This window comes from Pituophis catenifer, unplaced genomic scaffold (genome assembly GCF_029215685.1).
Source record: "Pituophis catenifer annectens isolate HBS135680 unplaced genomic scaffold, rPitCat1.0.hap2 SCAF_2, whole genome shotgun sequence".
In the NCBI taxonomy this organism is placed as follows: Eukaryota; Metazoa; Chordata; class Lepidosauria; order Squamata; family Colubridae; genus Pituophis; species Pituophis catenifer.
In genome coordinates, this window is record NW_027256882.1 from 271685044 (window position 1) to 271702994 (window position 17951).

At 37.7% G+C, this 17951-nt stretch overlaps 1 protein-coding gene across 1 annotated transcript in view; it reads right to left on the reverse strand.

Annotated features, from left to right (window-relative positions):
- Positions 1-17951, reverse strand: part of PARP8 (poly(ADP-ribose) polymerase family member 8) — a 189171-nt gene that overhangs the window by 55324 nt on the left and 115896 nt on the right. The window contains exons 7-9 of the mRNA XM_070935900.1: positions 16566-16660; positions 11124-11184; positions 9013-9103 (exon numbers count right to left, since the gene is read on the reverse strand). Coding sequence (XP_070792001.1) covers positions 9013-9103; positions 11124-11184; positions 16566-16660 — 247 coding nt within the window. The remainder of the gene's footprint in view (positions 1-9012; positions 9104-11123; positions 11185-16565; positions 16661-17951) is intronic.

Here is a 17951-nt window from a genome sequence, read left to right on the forward strand (position 1 = left end):
AAGGATATTGCAAAATCTCCATTCCCACCCCACTCTGGGGCCAGTCAGAGGTGGTATTTGCCGGTTCTCCGAACTACTCAAAATTTCCGCTACCGGTTCTCCAGAATCTGTTAGAACCTGCTGAATAGCATCCCTGGTGGAGAAGGAAAGAAATGGTTAGCCCTTTTTTGCCTTGTTCTTGCCATCCTCTGAACGTTTCTGCAAGATAGAAAGTTTTTCCTGTTCTCAGGCAATCATAGGGCTTGGAAGAGAAGTGGGGCTATTTATTCCCTTGGAGATAAAGTGATACGATACCAACTGAGAAAAAGAGAGCAGCTTGGTTAGTGAATCAGCCTATTCCAGTGATGGCGAACCTTTTAGACACCGAGTGCCCAAACTTGCGGGCACGCATGCCCACACGGAACAGTTGTTTCAGACAGACATGCGTGCATGCGCAGCAGAGACCTGAAGACCAGCTGGCCAGTGGGGCATCCCAACACCAGCAGCGCGGCAAGATCTTTTTCTTTTGTGGGTTTCTATTTCGTCGTTTGCAGGGAAACAGAAGCTCACGAAAGAAACGCCACGGAGAGTTGAGCTGGGGCGACAGCGCATGTACCAGCAGAGAGGGCTCTGTCTGCCACCTCTGGCACACTTGTCATAGTTTCGCCATCACGGGCCTATTCAGTGATGGCAAGTTAGGGAAGAATGATTTGTATGAATGAGGGCAAATATATGTGTCCCAGTGTTGCAGGATCCAGTTTGGGTTGGTCACCTGAACCAGAGGTTTAGTCTTTTGAGCTTTTGCAGACATGCTGGAGCCCATCCTCATGAGTTGTCTCTATCACCAGAATATGTCACAAATTCTGGTGACAGAGAAGTTCCCTGAGGATGGGCTCCAGCATGAGTCTGAAATCTCAGAAGACTAAACTTCTGGTTCCAGTGGTATGATCTATACCAGTGGTGGGTTGCCTCCAGTTGGGACCAGTTCTATAGAATCAGTAGCAAAACCAGCGGGAGGCTCCGCCTACTGACCTGGACATCATCAAAAGCGATCTGCACATGTGCAGAAAAGCGCGCATGCAGGCAAGCAAAGCGAGCGTGTGCGCATGGGCATGATGCGAACCGGTAGTAAAGATAAGTAGAACCCACCCCTGATCTATACATCTTACCATTCTGTATTTCAATTCTGCTACTGGATATAATTCAAAATCTGCAGTTATGGGGTAGATGAGAACATCTGCAAGTTATGTAAATTCTGCAGATTCCAAACATTGGAACAGTTTCATATTCTTTCACTGAGTAAGGAGTTAAATGAAACAGGAACGTGGTGCATGTGGTGACTGCCATTTTTAGCAGTTGGCAGGTTTGTACTTTTTGTGCCTATCGGATATATCTGACATTGGAACTTGTAGAATTTTATTCAAGCCTTACTTGGCAATAAATGAGTCTGACTTGCAGGGACATTGCCTGAAAACTTAATGTAGCTGTTGGAGAAATGAAAGCAAAGAGAGCAGAGAATACAGAAAGAGAGATAACAATGCATAAAGGCAATGCATAATTTATAAAACAGGCCATCTGAAGCAGAAACTTTTTGCTATCCTTTTATGAGTATTTCATTGCCCATTGATGGTGTGTGCGTGTATTATTAAAACTGGAAAAAGTATTAAAGAAAAAAAGAGTCCCTGGTTTGTTTTTAAGAAAAAGAAGACTCTTCTTTTGGTGGTAGTGAACTATTAATACTGCTAGAGAGAATTAGAAATCTGGGCTGAAAAGAGACTTAGGAAAGTATAAAGTTTTAGGAAAGTATAAAGTTTCTGAAAGGAAAAAGGTTAAATGAGCTGGTGTTATGGAAGTCCTCTCTTTGAATACTTTTAAGGCTAGTATTTTTATTTTTATGCATATGTTTTTCAAATTTCTATATTTGTGCAATAAAGTATGTTATATAACGATAGCATATATATGTTATATAAAAACGTGCATGACCATGGTAATAACAATGAGATCTTGTCCCTTGAAAAAAAGTGTCCAAATTATGAAAACAAGAGACAGGTTAGATTTATCAGAAGAACACAGCTGGTTTCTTTAATACAATGGGGTTTTGTCTGGAAATCATAGCTAGATACTTTTAGAGAAGCTCAGCGTTGAACCAGCGCTTGATGTAAACAAAACCCACCTTTAGGGTTACATTTCAAAAGTACTTGCATTAGTATAATTAGATACTGCAAATTATAACAGCTGGTTTAGAAAATTTTAAAAAACGAAAATTATTAAAAGCAGAAGGAACTATTTTATCAAGTCACAGAACCAATTATGATTCTGAAATTTTGGTTTACTGCAATTAAAATAATAGCCTATCAAAATGTAAAACTGAGTGAAGAACAGTCCGCTATAAAAGGCTTATAATGACTTTTATCTCAGCAAATATTTAAAGTGTTACTTAATTGGACCTAGTTTACTGAATCTCTAATGCCATATGTTGCTATTAATAGAGAACTATAATTTTCTCTATTCTTTTTTTTCCCCTTGCAGTATTAATATTTATAAATATATTTGTATACGAGCATTATTTGCATTCTTAATTGCTTGGCTACAATCCAAATCACCATAACAGCAACTGGAATAATCATATAAGAAAAGAAAATACTAGGTGGTTATATGCAGCCTTTTTGAAGTTTTGTTGTTGTTGTTAAGGAGCAGTATCAAAAAACACAATCATTTTTGCTGAATATCTAGTGATTAACTCTAATTTCTGCCTCAAGTAATCATACTGTACTAATTGGACAAATTACTTGCAGCCTCAGATGATCTAATGTTATAAATTAACTTGCAATAATTTAATATATACCATCGTAAGTGAATTATTTAGTAAAAATGGAAATGATTAGTCAAATCTATATAACCAATTTCCAAACTGACTCATGGCAATAGACTAATAGGCGTCCTTGAGAAAAGTTGACTTCTAATTACTGTATCCATGTAGTTCTCTTGGCAGGATCCATTTGTTGTCTTCAGGGAGGGTTTGTTTTTGTTTTACCTTCCAAATCTAAATCCGTTGTTCTAGAATTTTCATCCAAGCACTAACCAAGGTCAATCTTTATTAACTTCCAAGATCAATGAAGGTCTGTAAAGATCTTACTTAGGAGGAAGTCTACCAGAAAATATCAGGCAGTTGATTAGACTGAGAAAATGAAATATGTCTTGGAAGCAGACAGTCCACTTTTGTGTGAACATGCCTTGTATGCCCCCAGAACTTATAGTACTTACGGTAGTTACTAAAGTTTATTTACATGCCACTCTAATCCAAAAGGACTACATTTCCCTCTTACAATAAGAAGGCTAAAAGTCAGAGTAAACAAGCAAAATTTGACATTTGGAACTGTAACTGTACCTAGGAACCAAGCTTCAAACAAAATTCCTTAGTCTTGCATGCTAATGTTCCCATATAGCAGTCTGCCCAGATCCCAATTTCTAGAGATCAAATCTATTTCAAAATCTGTAGTCTCCAAAATAGTATGTGTGCTGGCAGATATATTTAATTGTGGCAGCAGCAGGGCTCAGACAAACTGGGAAACCTAAATCTCTTGAGCATAACTTGCTGCCAAAGATATTCCAAGGCCTGACACCATCTGGCAGAAGGCCACCCCGTCCATTTTTGCAAATCTCTCTTGTCCTCTGGCTGCTGCAAATCTTGTTGACAAGCTCTTTGCTAGTTCCTGGAACGTCTTCATCTAAGCTGGATGGCCCATGCAGTGCTGCTAATTCAGGCTCCTACTCATGTTGCCCAAGCTCTGAACAACATCTCATGGACATCTAACACCATTACCCATCAAGTCAATGGCTTCAAGCATTTTCCACATTTCACGTGGTCCAGATCTCCATCAATCTTCTCTTCTTTTCTCTCTTCTCTTCTTCTGCCATCCAATATACACCAAGCCTCAAAAATCCTGACCTCATAGTTTCTTCATTTCCCATTGCATCAGTGGTGGAATTCAAAATTTTTTACTACCAGTTCTGTGGGCATGGCTTGGTGCACATGACAGAGAAAGAATACTGCAAAATCCCCATTCCTTTCCCACTCTTAGGGGAAGGATATTGCAAAATCTGGGGCCAGCCAGAGGTGGTATTGGCTGGTTCTCCAAACTACTCAAAATTTCCATTACCGGTTCTCCAGAACCTGTCAGTACCTGCTGAATAGCATCCCTACATTGCATCCAATCTGATCCAGTAACTTTTACATCACTTTCAATAATTTTCACTATTCTGTTTTGTCTAGCTTCTCCTTCCAATGCTTCTTAATATTGAGCTCAAAGAATATTTTATTTTTAGATACCCACCATATTTCAGCATCTTCGTATTACTAAGAAATATTGGATATCACTTAAGCTGAAGTTATGTATAATAGAAAGCACAGCTTGCATTCACATAAGCAGCCTGATTATTATTTTCTTTTTCATCTTCTCTTCTAGGATGGTGTAAAGTTGAAAGAAAAGGACTTGGATGGGAGAGGGACATAGGTTCGATTTATGTAACTCCTGGACCACTTTCACTCTCAGCCAACCTACTTCACAGGCTATTATTGTGGGGATAATATATGGAGAGAACCTATGAAAATCTTCTTAAGTTCTTATAGGAATGGAGGGATATTAATAAAATATTTATGTACTGGGTGTACATTCATGCCAATATTTACTTTAAAAGCGAGCAAACAGCAATCAGGAAGACACTCCTGCATTCAAATAAAATAATCCTTGACTTACAACCATTGGTTTAGTGACCATTCAAAGCAGGGTGGATTTGATTTAAATCGAGTTGATTTAAATCACTATTTAAATCATGATTTAAATCACTAGTAAAAAGGCTTGATTTAAATCAACTGATTTAAATCATAATTTTTAAAGAGCAACTGTCATCTCTGCTACTCCTTTGACCCGCTGTTGACTCACCGATAGTCCCAGTGTTGCAGAATATACAGCTCATGCTACATAACGAAGCTCCATTTCATGCTGAATAAACTAAATTATTTATGTATCTTAAATAGAAAACTATCTTACGATAGATTTTTACCCCAAAAGTTTTTTATTAAAATAAATTCGATAAAAATAAAAAAAATCCGATTTAAATTTAAAAAAATCTGATTTTTTTGATTTTTTAAAAAAAATCATTGATTTTTATCCACCCTGATTCAAAGTTACGGTACTGAAAAAAGGACTGTTTTTGGTCCTTTTTTCAGTACCGTATGGTCTTATGACCATTTTTCCCACTTATGACCATTGCCGCATCCCCATGGCCATGTGATCAAAATTCAGACACTTGGCAACTGATTCATATTTATGACCGTTGCAGTGTCTAGGGTGACGTGATCAGTCAATGGGGAAGCCAGATTAATTTAACAACTGTGTTACTAATTTAACAACTGGGGTTGTTCACTTAACAACTGTGGCAAGAAAGGTCATAAAATGGGGCAAAACTCATTTAACAACTGTCTTGCTTAGCAACAGAAATTTTGGAGTCAATTGTGGTTGTAAGTCGAGGACTTCCTGTAATGATCAAAACAAGAGGATAAAACCTGCAAGTTTTTTAAAACAAAGAAGCAATAATTTAGGCAGCTGATATAATCAAGGCAAATAAATGCACTAACATTCCTCCAAAAGCTCTTCAGTACGAGGATCTACTTATTTAGTCGCTTATCTGAGATGGTATAGGTTCTCCTGCTTGAACAGGGGGCTGGACTAGAAGACCTCCAAGGTCCCTTTATTCCATTCCATTCCTATTCCTATTCCTATTCCTATTCCTATTCCTATTTTATTTTCTATTCCTATTCCTATTATCTGTCAGCATTACACAAAAGCATTCAAATGATATTCCCAGGATCCTTAGAGCTGTCAGGCGATCTTCAGAGACAATAATGAAGAAAACCCTTCCCTGACACTTACTTAGTTCATTTCTATAGCCACCCTTCTCAGCCAGTTGACTCTGGGAGGTGAAAATTCTAAAATTTGGAATATCAAATTAGAATTCTTACTGAGAATGGGGAACATGCTATTGCCCATAATTCATGGCTCCACTGGCCTTAGAAAAACACACAAGCTGGTAAAGTTCGGAGCAAAACAAACAAACACCAGTGGAGCTTTTGAGCTTTCATTAACCACTCTTGCTAGGGAGGAAGCCAAACAGGGGGGCAATGTCCCTTCCAACTCTGTTATTCTGAGATATATATGCAACCAATAGCTAAGTCCTTAATGTCCCCTGCATGACTCAACCATTCCCAAAGAGACAAATTAAAATAGAAAAGGCCTTCTGGAAGGACAGAAGTTAGAAATTGTTTGTCCCGTTAGTTTTATGGAAGACAATTTGGTTAAGGGAAAATACCAGCTTCCTTCTAAGTAAGCCACAGCTCCTGACAGTAAGTCACGGCAGACTCAGGGATAGCTAAATGTAAAGGCTGCTGTTTAAAATGGGCATCTGTGTGGGCTGGAGAAGAAGGTAGAGGAAACAGCAGGTACCAGAAAACAACAACAAGCACGAGAAGCCTGTGGAGGAAGCACCAGCTGGAATTATTGCTATCAAGGCCTATATAAATAGACTCGCCTGCCTTTCTATGCTGTCTGGCTAAGATCCAGCTCATTTCACGGGCACAGAATAGAACTGGTACCTCATATTGGAAAGCATTATTTAAAAGGAAGCAGCCAGATGAGCTTTTTTGACTTTTGAGCCTAGAGGAACTCTTGAAATATTTTTTTGGGTCTCAAGGAACCCCTGCACCTTCAAAAGCCTCAAAAGTTTTGAGGCTCAAAACTAGGTCTCAAATTACAACATTATTTATTTTTCACATTTATGATTGGCCCATCTCTCTCAAATTGGGATTTTGGGCGATGAACCAGGGGTGAAATCTAAAATTTGTTACTACCGGTTCTGTGGGCGTGGCTTGGTAGGGGGTGGTGGTGGTAATATGACTGGGTGGGCATGGCCAACTTTTTTTTTTTACTTTTAAAAGCATTTTTTCTACAACCTTAAGAGGTTGCAGAAAAAAAATGCTTTTAGAAACCTCTGACGATCCCAGCTGAGCCACGCGATCATCAGAGCCTTTTTTTTTTAACTTTTAAAAGCATTTTTTTCGGCCGAAGAGGTTGTAGAAAAAATGCTTTTAAAAGTAAAAAAAACAGCCTCTGATGATTGTGCGGCTCAGCTGGGCATTGGGGGTGGGGGCAGGGATTTTTGCTACTGGTTCTCCGAACCACCCGCCGCCATCACTACCAGATTGGGTAATCCGGTCCGAACCGGGAGCATTTCATCCCTGTGATGTACCATAAAATGTAAAAATGTGAAATAGTACATATATAGGTTAAAATTTAGGAGGAGGCAAGAGTGATGGAATACTATTAAAATGAGTTTAAAAAGCAAGAGGAGGGATTTCGGACAGTGGTGGGATTCAAATAATTTAACAACCGGTTCTCTGTCCTAATGACGAGCTGGGTAGGTGTGGCTTGGTGGTCATGTGACCATGTGAGCGTGGCCAACTCAACATCACTCAGGTCGATGGGCACTTTGCCTTAGCTGTTACAATGTGATAAGGGTTAACCAGAGAGGCAGTTTCTGTAAGCAGGGCAATAAATATTAGGCTAGAAACAACACCAGAATGTTTCCTTCCTGCCTTCCTTACAGGATTAGCCCTGTAAAGTGGAAAAAAACAAAATAAGATTTCTTCCAACAACCGGTTCTCCGAACTGTTTAGAAAGTTAACAACCGGTTCTCCCGAATAGGTGCGAACTGGCTGAATCCCACCATTGCTTTCGGGGTACTAAATCCCTTGGCTGCGTGCTCCTTTAGGCTCCCCATTCGAGGCTACAGAGCCATGTTTTAACTTCTTTTCAGAAGGCCAGGACAGTGGGGGCATGTTTCATCTCCAGGGAAGAAATTATATGTTATTATATTTATTTCATGTGTAGACTCATATATATGTAAAAGAGTTCTTAAAGTAAAAATAAAGAATAACTTTTTCTTTTCCCTCACCTCCTTACACCCTGGCCTGTGGCCTTTGTGGTGGCTCCAGCCGCCACTGGTGCCCAAGCCAGGCAAACCCGTATCTCCTGTGCCCACATTAGACATAAAACCCCTAAGCTGCTGCACTTGCAGAAAGGCAGGCATACCACTGTTAAGCAAAGCCCCAGCATGGAAGCCCTGGTGGTGTCTCTTTTGCATAAGATCTCTTATCACCTAATACTCATCCCTCCTTCCCTCCTTAACTCATGTACACTCTGACGGGCCTCTGGAGATTGGAGGGTTTTTGTTTGGTTTCTACTTTTTTTTTTAAAAAAATAAACCATCTTCTTCCAGTGAATTTCTAGTGATCTCTCATTGAAGCCCCAGGATTCCATGAAATTCGAGTTGAGAAACCCTGGGCCAGAGACTTCCAAGGAAGCAAATTCAATGCCTTTATGCCAAGGGTTGAATGCCCATTGAGTCTGTTGGTGTGTAAAAGAGGTAGAACAAGCTTCAAGCTGCTGCATTTTCTTTTTGGTATGCTTCCTTGCTTTTTTTTTTTTTTTTAAATGAATTTACTTTTGAGTTGTTGGTTAGGAGTGCTGACACTCCAAAGAATCTGCCTTGTTTTCAACCCCCAACATTGAATTCTTAAGGCTCTCAGGAGAATAAACTATAGCTCTACATCTTTGCAGAGTCCACTGTTTGTTTTCTTTCACTAACAAGACAGCTCCACACTTCCTTCTCTACAAGGGACTTCCGAGACAAGAGACTGCCACTGAAATTTAATTAGAAGGCAGCACAAAATAATGAAATTACCACTCTTCTTTATTAACAATCTGTTCTGATCATTAACTATCCACACTGATTGGAGTATTGCTATCTACCCATACTAATTCTACATAGTGCTCACCTGTATTAAATAATTCTTAACAGTCCAATATATCTTTTCAGAGAGTACAATTATGTACAACCTTAGTGAAGAAAGCTCATCATAAACACATAGAAATCATTATGAAGATATTAAACAGGAAAAAGCCAAATATAACTTACCAGGTCCATTTAAGTATTGTGTGAGTGAACAGTGCAAACGCACAATTATAGGCTCTGTGCGGATTACATCCCAGGCCACTGCAATCTCTTCCTGCATGAAAAGAAACAACAGAACCTTAGCCATTATCAGCAAATTTGCATTGGGCATTTTTTTTTTTATTTCACAGCTGGCAAAGGAATTGAAGATGCTCACCTAAGTTCTTTTCTAAAGTGATTGGCCAAGACAAATGTTGTATCAGCTGCTATCTAATATACAAAAGGTCAGTAGTAGAACTAAAATGGGACTTGAACAGGAACTAGCTCTATAAGTGGAAAGAAATGCCAAATTTGCATAGTTGTAACAACATATAAACTTTGTTCTGGAAGATCTGGTTCTCTCAGCTTCCAGAAATGAAACCAAACTCAACAACTTATTTTTTACACTTGGAAGAGATCATTTTTACATATATTCATTGGTATATACATCATTTGCATTTAATAGCTTCCAAGTTTTTTTATGTATCCCCAAATCCCCAAAGAAGCCTTGGTAGTACAGTGGTTTGAAGCACCCTGTTATTAACACAGCTGCCTGCAATTACAGCAGGTTCTAATCTTACCAGGTTCAAGGTTGACTCAGCCTTCCATCCTTTCTAAGGTAGGTTAAATGAGGACCCAGTTTGTGGGGGCAATAAGCTGACTTTGTATAAATATACAAAAGTATTAATGCTATTGCTTAACGCATTGTAAGCCGCCCTGAGTCTCCGGAGAAGGGCGGCATATAAATCAAATTTTAAAAAAATTAAAAAAAAATTGGGCTGGCGACAAAAACATGCTTATGACAGTATAAATCACCGTAAACTGGGAGTGTGCAACTTTTCTCAACCAGTAGTAATTTAATACTTGGGAGGTAATAGAAGAACATCCAACCACACTTGTTGGTAGAGATTTCGTTTTCCTCTGGAAAAAGATTTTTTTTTAATGTTTAGTCTATCTGAAAGTTTTAATATAGTTTGTGTATACTTTCCACCTGACTATGTTAAGAGTACAGGATCCTACCACAGATCTTTAGCCATCACCTTCAGAGGTGGGTCTGAGGGCCACAAAATATGGGTTTAGGGGCTGCACTAGAGATTGGCCATCTGTGGTGTAAGCAGCTGAGGAAATCAGTGGTCTACTTTAGATAACACAACTTCCATCAGGAATGTTTGAATCAGTACAAATCCAGTCTCTTTTGCAGTCCATCTTTTCATTTGCATAAAGAGCTTTTGTACAAAATTTTGCCTAATCTAGCATTTTAAAAATCAATTCTCTACTATATCTTCTTAATAAGGATAATGCAGAACTGTTATTCTTTATCACATACATTCTCCAAGTAGGTTTTTCTTCTCAAGAACACAACTATCCTGTTTTTGTATAGAACTTTCAGAAACCTTCAGAGATGTGTTCTTTTTCAGACACAACTGGGAAAATGCTTTTATCCAATGAAATTAGGTAAAGGTTCCCCGCGCACATATGTGCTAGTCGTTTCCGACTCTAGGGGGTGGTGCTCATCTCCGTTTCAAAGTGAAGAGCCAGAGCCATCCAAAGACGTCTCCGTGGTCATGTGGCTGGCATGACTAAATGCCAAAGACGTACGGAACACTGTTACCTTCCCACCAAAGGTGGTCTCTATTTTTCTACTTGCATTTTTTATGTGCTTTCGAACTGCTAGGTTGGCAGAAGCTGGGACAAGTAACGGGAGCTCACCCCATTATGCGGCACTAGAGATTCGGACCGCTGAACTGCCGACCTTTCGATCGACAAGCTCAGCGTCTGAGCCACCGCGTCCCTTTTAAATTAGTTCATTGTAATTCAAGTTGTGTCGCATAGGGCTTAGTTTAGGCAGATCTCACAAATGTGATTCCAAAGAAATCTAGGGCATATTGCTTTTATAGGCATTTACCTTTGGAAATCATTCTGCAAATATTTCCATTGAAAACAGAAACACATTCCCCTCCGCCCCCATGCAAGAAAAAATTATGAATTTTAAAAAAGTGGTAACTGCCTGTGATCAATTGACTTCATATCCTGCTGAAAGAAGAGACAGTTGCTTTTCAAACTTCATTATACAACTCCGTTATTAGATTACTTACATCAAGAAAGCTAACATCAATATGCAGATCAATATCTACATCATCAATGGCTCCATATTCCCTGAAAGGAAAAAAAAACCATTACATTATATCTAAGTCTGATACTTTTGATCATCCTTCTCAAGCTAACTGGCTATCTGAAAAGCAGTTTAAGCAGAAAAACTATGCTCTTATAGTAAAACAGATTTGAATTGCCAATGGATTACGATAAATAATTATTTAATGGTAGAATGAATGTTCTGTATGCTGCAGGTCCCCTGTTCATAGTTCAGGAAAACCTTGAAGAAGGCATGCTGGTGAAAATAGGCAGAATTTAGCTGGATGAACAAATAGTCCACACTAAAGATGAATGAGCTAATATAATAGCATCTCTTCCAATAAAAAAGCTTTTAAAAAATTATAGCCAATGAATAGTATTTGGAAATGTGATTTCACTGAATTCAATATTTGCTTAATAATAAAACAATATAAGGGAATATTTGTAGCTCAGGGTTGAGCTGTAAGGTCCTTGATGCTGTGTGACCTTTGTTTTCTTGCAGACATTTTATTCTTAAACTAGGTAACATTATCAGTGGACTGATGATGTTATCTAGTTTGGTAATGAAAGGTTAATAATAAACATCAAACAAACGTAATTATTTTTACAAGCTCATCAATTGTAAACATTGTTTAAGCTCATCTGAAGAATCAACATTGTATTTCCACAGACTTTTCATATATAAGAAAACAACTTCAGAATTTAAAAGGAATCTAAGAGAAAAAAGAATAACAATATTTTGGTTCTAATGCATTCTTAATGATAGCAAGAATTTATCTTCTAGAACAGGGCTGTCAAACTCCCGGCCCGCGGGCTGGATGCGTCACTTGCTGGCCATGCCCATGCCCAGTTTAGCGAAGCAGGGAGAAAGTCCCGATACATCATGTGACCCTGCCCTGTCGTGACGAAGTGAGTTTGACACCCCTGTTTTAGAATGAATCTGGGTGCAACCAAGAGTTTTGTCATTCCTTCAAAAAAAAAAAAAAAAGATTAGGTTTTCTAACTTCCTTGACAACAATTTTACCTATCATTTTCTAGGATAAAGGTATTCTCCCATGGACGCTGTCCAGTATTTGACAATTGGTATAATACCTATCTTTTATATGGAAGAAAAAGCTCAGTCTCTGGATAAAAATCCATATAACAGTAATTAGGCTGCAAACTTCTTAAGCTGCTGAATTCATTTAGAATAACAATGTGCAGCAAACACATTCTTTTTCATCTACATCTTATGAAAGAGACACTGCATTTGAAATTTCATTTGAAGAAGGAAGGGACTTTGGTAAAATTTCATGGGTGGTCTTCTTGCACTTATTCTAGTTTCAGGGCGTCTCTCTGTGTGTGCGTGTGTGTGAGAGAGAGAAAGGGAGGGAGGGGGAGCGAGAGAGAGAGAGAGAGAGAGAGAGAGATTAAGTGTCCAGTTGATCTTTCTGCAATCATCCCTCTGGCAAGTTGCAGCCTTCCTGGCTTCCTCATGTTCACTCATAGCCAAGAGAAGACATCATAAACAGACTCCTCCAAGGTGTGTGTGTGTGTGTGTGTGTGTGTGTGTGTGTGTGTGTGTGTTATGATGTGTTGACAGATACAGAATATTCAGAAAAGAACACCAGCAGCAGTTGCCTCTGCTATCATTTCTAAAAAGAAAAAGAAAAAACTCAACCATCACCAAGAGAATTTTAAAAGGAATTCTCAAGCTCCCCCAAAGTAAGGTAGAAAAACGGACACCTCCATAACATTTTGAAAAGTTGTAGGGCAGTTTTTGGCACAGTATTTATTTTTGAATCTTCTTAGTGTGTTATAGGAATTTCCAAAACATACCAATCAAAAAATGCCTCGCCTATTCCCAAATATCCTCCCCCGTTACAAAATATTCATGAACCAAAACTGGTTAAGCAGAGAGCATACACTACCATATCCTCCCCAGAATTTTCCTTACTACCCCAGATTACTTTGGTTTTCTAAACATACTTCGAAATCAATCACTGACTGTCAAAGAAAACTTGCATAACCCATGTAGTGTCCAAACTCATTCTTGTAAATACAGGTAGTCCTCGACCTAGGACCACAATTGATCCCAAAAGTTATGTTGCTAAGTGAAACATTTGTTAAGTGAGCTTTGCCCCATTTTACGACTTTTTTTGCCACAATTTTTAACTGCAGTTGTTAAGTTAGTAACACAAATGTTAAGTGAATCTGGCTTCCCCATTGATTCAACCCATCAGAAGACCATAAAAGGTGATCATATGACCCTAGGTCAGTGCAACCATCATAAATACGAAGCTTCTGAATTTTGATCACATCCAGTGGGGATGCTACAACAAACATACGTGTGAAAAACGGTCATAAGTCACTTTTTTCAGTGCCGTTGAAACTTTGAACCGTCACTAAATGAACTGTTGTAAGTCAAGGTCTATCTGTACGGATGTTGCTAGAAACTGGCCTTTTGTTTTGCAACTTTTCAGCTTCTCATTTATTTCTTGCAATAATAAAAGAAGCCCAGTAGTGCAGAGAGTCTGAGAAGCCTCAAGAAAAAGCAGTTCCTTGCCCATCTCTTGTCTAAATATAAATATCTTTATGTTACAGGGCTATGTCATGGCAGCTTGAAAAAGCACTGCATGTTATTGATTGATGAGTTGGAATGGAAAGTGGGAACGAGGCCTCCTATGAAGGTGACCCTGGTTTAATTTACAGTGATGTCCCAGTTGCCAGACTAGGTTATGGAAGTTGGAGACTAGCCATAAAGCCAAGAATAAAAATCAATCAGTATTCAAGGGAGCATTTTTTTTTTTTTTGACCACCAAGGAAGTTAAAACACACTCAACAGTTTGCACACAAGAGATGGCTCTTTTTTTTTTTTTTTAGAAAAAAAGAAAGAAAGTGATGCTTCCTCATTTATTTGTTCCAAGCCAGAAGCAGCCAACTTCTTAATGAACGGAGTCTCAAAAGACATTGAAGCAGGTACTGAAGAAATTAAGCATGGTGGTGTTTTTTTTTTAAATAAAAAGTTAAATTTACTTTCATAACTGCAAACCCAAAGGGAGCTTATTATGAAGCTATGTACAGCTTTTCAACCACAGCAGTTATCAGGATATGCAATTAAATGATTATCTTATTCATTTCCTCCTTGGACTTTAATCTCCAACATTCTCAATGTATTTCCACTTAATTCAAACAGCATGTAATGAAAAATATTTTTTTCCCTGTACATATTGTCTAAGGAACTGGAATGTACACTTGCAATTCAATTTGCATGCCACTGAGCAAATGAAACAAATGAATGTTGAGGTAACTTTTGGTTCACTTGAGGATCTAGATAACTGGAGTGAGTGCCAATGAAATAGTCTTAGAAGATTATGTTCAAAAATAGAATAGAATAGAACAGAACAGAACAGAACAGAACAGAACAGAATAGAATAGAATTCTTTATTGGCCAAGTGTGATTGCACACACAAGGAATTTGTCTTGGTGTATATGCTCTCGGTGTACATGACAAAAAAACTGACAAATCATTCAGTTTAAGAGAAAGACAAAGGCCATAATCTGCAATGATGTTATACAGTATATATCTGGAATCCTGATGAGGACTAGTCCCTTCTAAGGTACACTATAAACCTGATCCATAAAGATTAAGTGCCACATAAAGCAAGTGGAAGAAGTAGGATGGGCATTATTCAAGGGAGTTTTGGCAATTACAGTGACCATTTTTTCTCCTGGCAGTGATTTATTTTGGTTGATTCATGTGGAATACAAGTGTGCAATTCAGTTTATGAATAAATGAATGTACTGTACTATCAAGATTCTGGGCTAGCCTATACATGAGAGTTACCAATTGCTGCAATCATGTGAAATAACACTTGGCTAACGGAAGAAAGCCAGTAATATATAAGTCTACTGACAGTATGCTGAAGATGTTAGGCAGGAACTGGAACTGAAGGTGCAATCCTAGCCATGCATATTACAGGGAGGGGGGAAATCATTTTTAAACTCTCTATATTCATGATATTTGAACTGCAGCCTCTAATAGGTTCAGGAAATATTACCAGTTTCATGAAATGTTGGTCAGCATCATTTACAGGAACAGAACTTCCCTTTTTATCTAAATTTATTTAGGATTGTGGCTTTAAGACAATCATTTAATTGCGGTTAATATATTTAGAAGTAATGAACTGACTCACCTAAGTTGGCCGTGAAGTTAAAAACAACATTTTAAGTATGTTAAGATAGCCTTAACCATTTCAATTTAAAAAGTTTACAATAGTCATCACCTAATTCAACTTTTGCTCTTTAAATAATCTCATCACTCCAGTAAATAATCCAAGGCATGTCTCTGAAGAACAGATTTCTGATAGAAGCCTAGAGTCAGAAATTAGGACTTTTGTGTAGCTACTTTCAAATTAGTCTCCTATTTTTTTTAAAAAAAGAAGAAAAACTCCAATGTTCTAAGCAGCAATGAGTATCTAAAACTTGTTACTATAATTGCTTCCCATAATGCTTTGATGCACAAACCGTTTGAGGCATTGTGGGACATTTAAATGGATTTTAGAAAAGTTCTGACTTTTGCCCAGAATTTCTTCAGGCCTGCAACCAATTCTGCCTATACTGATTTGACTATTTTCCACTATAATGACCAAATAGAAAACATTCTATTTGAATGACTGCCTGGTTCAATTCCAGTGTAACTTAAAAGAAAATTGGGGCTTTGAAATGTGTTTCAAGACAGCATTTAGATCAGGGATCTCCAACCTTGGCAACTTTAAGCCTGGCAGAATTCAATTCCCAGAATTCTGGGAGTTGAAGTCCGCTAGGCTTAAAGTTGCCAAGGTTGGAGACCCCTGATTTAGATCACCTAGTTAGAATTTTCATTATGAAGTAAAGAGAATTATATTTCTATTTAATTATAATTACATTTCTTTTTGTTGTTTTTGTTGTTGTTGAATACAAATCACTGCCCATCTCATAGCTAGATTTGTATGTTCATTCTTTAGTTCTCATCAGGTGTCTGATGAAATACTTTCTCTTTTTTGTTAAAATGTAATTGTTTATCCAGAAAATTTTACTTTCCCTTGCTTACAAAGAACAAACATTTAACATCCTGAACTGATTGAAAGGATGAAGTCATTTAAGGAAGGAAACCAAAGGACTGAAGTCATTAGTCAAACTGATCATGCTTGAATGTATTGTGCTTGATTGAGACAACACAACATATGTACCAATATTTTAATGATTTAAACTATCCCAAATTGAATCAGGTTTGGAGATTTGGACAGAATTGATTCAGATTTCTGAACCAGAAGAACTTTGGGGATTCTTCTGAATCAATTCGAACAAATCCATTTGGATACCACTGATAGGAATGTAGACAATTCATTGGATAGGTGATTAAATAGGGAAATAGACAGACCAACCTGAGAGATACTGCATTTGGCCCATAGACTTCTCTTACTGCTGCCAAGTCAGCTTCCAGCTGTGGATGTTTGTGAAGTTCTCCATCATAGCTAACCTGCAGAGGAGTGAGGAATAAGAAAGATTTTCTTTTAAGGTATCACAAATTGAGTAGCAAAGCTTTCCTTTTCCAATGTCTCATTTTTCTTTTCAGTGCCTAGTCCCAACATAGAGTTGCTTTATCTCACTAAGTATATCTGTAAAAAGGGAAGACACTTAATTCTGCTGAATGTACCCTTCTCCATTGGGAACTCATTTTGCTATATTGTGTCTTGGAATTCTGCTCCTAAGTTCTGCCCTGGGAAACCCCACTGGATTCCTTAGTAGATGAAGCTAACATGTTAATTGTTTCCATCGGCACTCAACAGGAAGAGTATAAAAAGAACATCCCTTTACTATTGCTACTCCTGACAAACTGTTATTCAGACTTGCGCAAGCTGTCAACATGGCCATTATGCTTAGTCCTCATGACAAAACAAGGACATCTAATCTTTGATTGACTATCTTCATGTAATAGGTGTAAGCCAAGATAGCATTTAAATACTCATTGTTAAAAAAAAAAAAATCCTACATGGAGATGCTGTATAAATATTTTTTTAAAAAAAAATTTCATTAAAAGCCCAGAGCAGAAAGATTGGTACCACAAACAGAATGTTAAGAATATTTTTAATTATTATTGTTTCATTCAGCACTGAGCATGTATAACACTGTTATAAATTGTTCTTCAGCTAGCCACAGTATACCACATGGATTCTTTTAATTTGTATTAACTGAATTACTACATCTATGTTACTAAATTTGTTTATACTTGTGAAGAATATACTTTATTTTATTTTATTTATTTTAATTTATTTTATGTACACTGAGAGGATATGCACCAAGACAAATTCCTTGTGTGTCCAATCACACTTGGCCAATAAAAATTCTATTCTATTCTAAGAATGTTGGAAGTCACTTCTTTAAGCATTTCTTTATTATATTCTCTTTTTTCTGTACTTTTTCTTCTTTTTTCTATTCTTTTTTGTCTCTAAGTTTAGTTTGTATTCATTTTACTATTATAATTAAAATTCTTAATAAAATTGATATTTAGAAAATGCTTAGTGTTAACAAATTGATTAATCCACAACAAGCTCCACAACAGTATCCCAGGCAGTCATTCATAGTTCTATTTTGTGTAATATTACTAATAAATTTATTTCATAAATATGCTGTTAAAAGGTAAAGGTTCCCCTCGCACATATATGCTAGTCATTCCCGACTCTAGGGAGCGGTGCTCATCTCTGTTTCAAAGCCGAAGAGCCAGTGCTGTCCGAAGACATCTCCGTGGTCATGTGGCCGGCATGACTAAA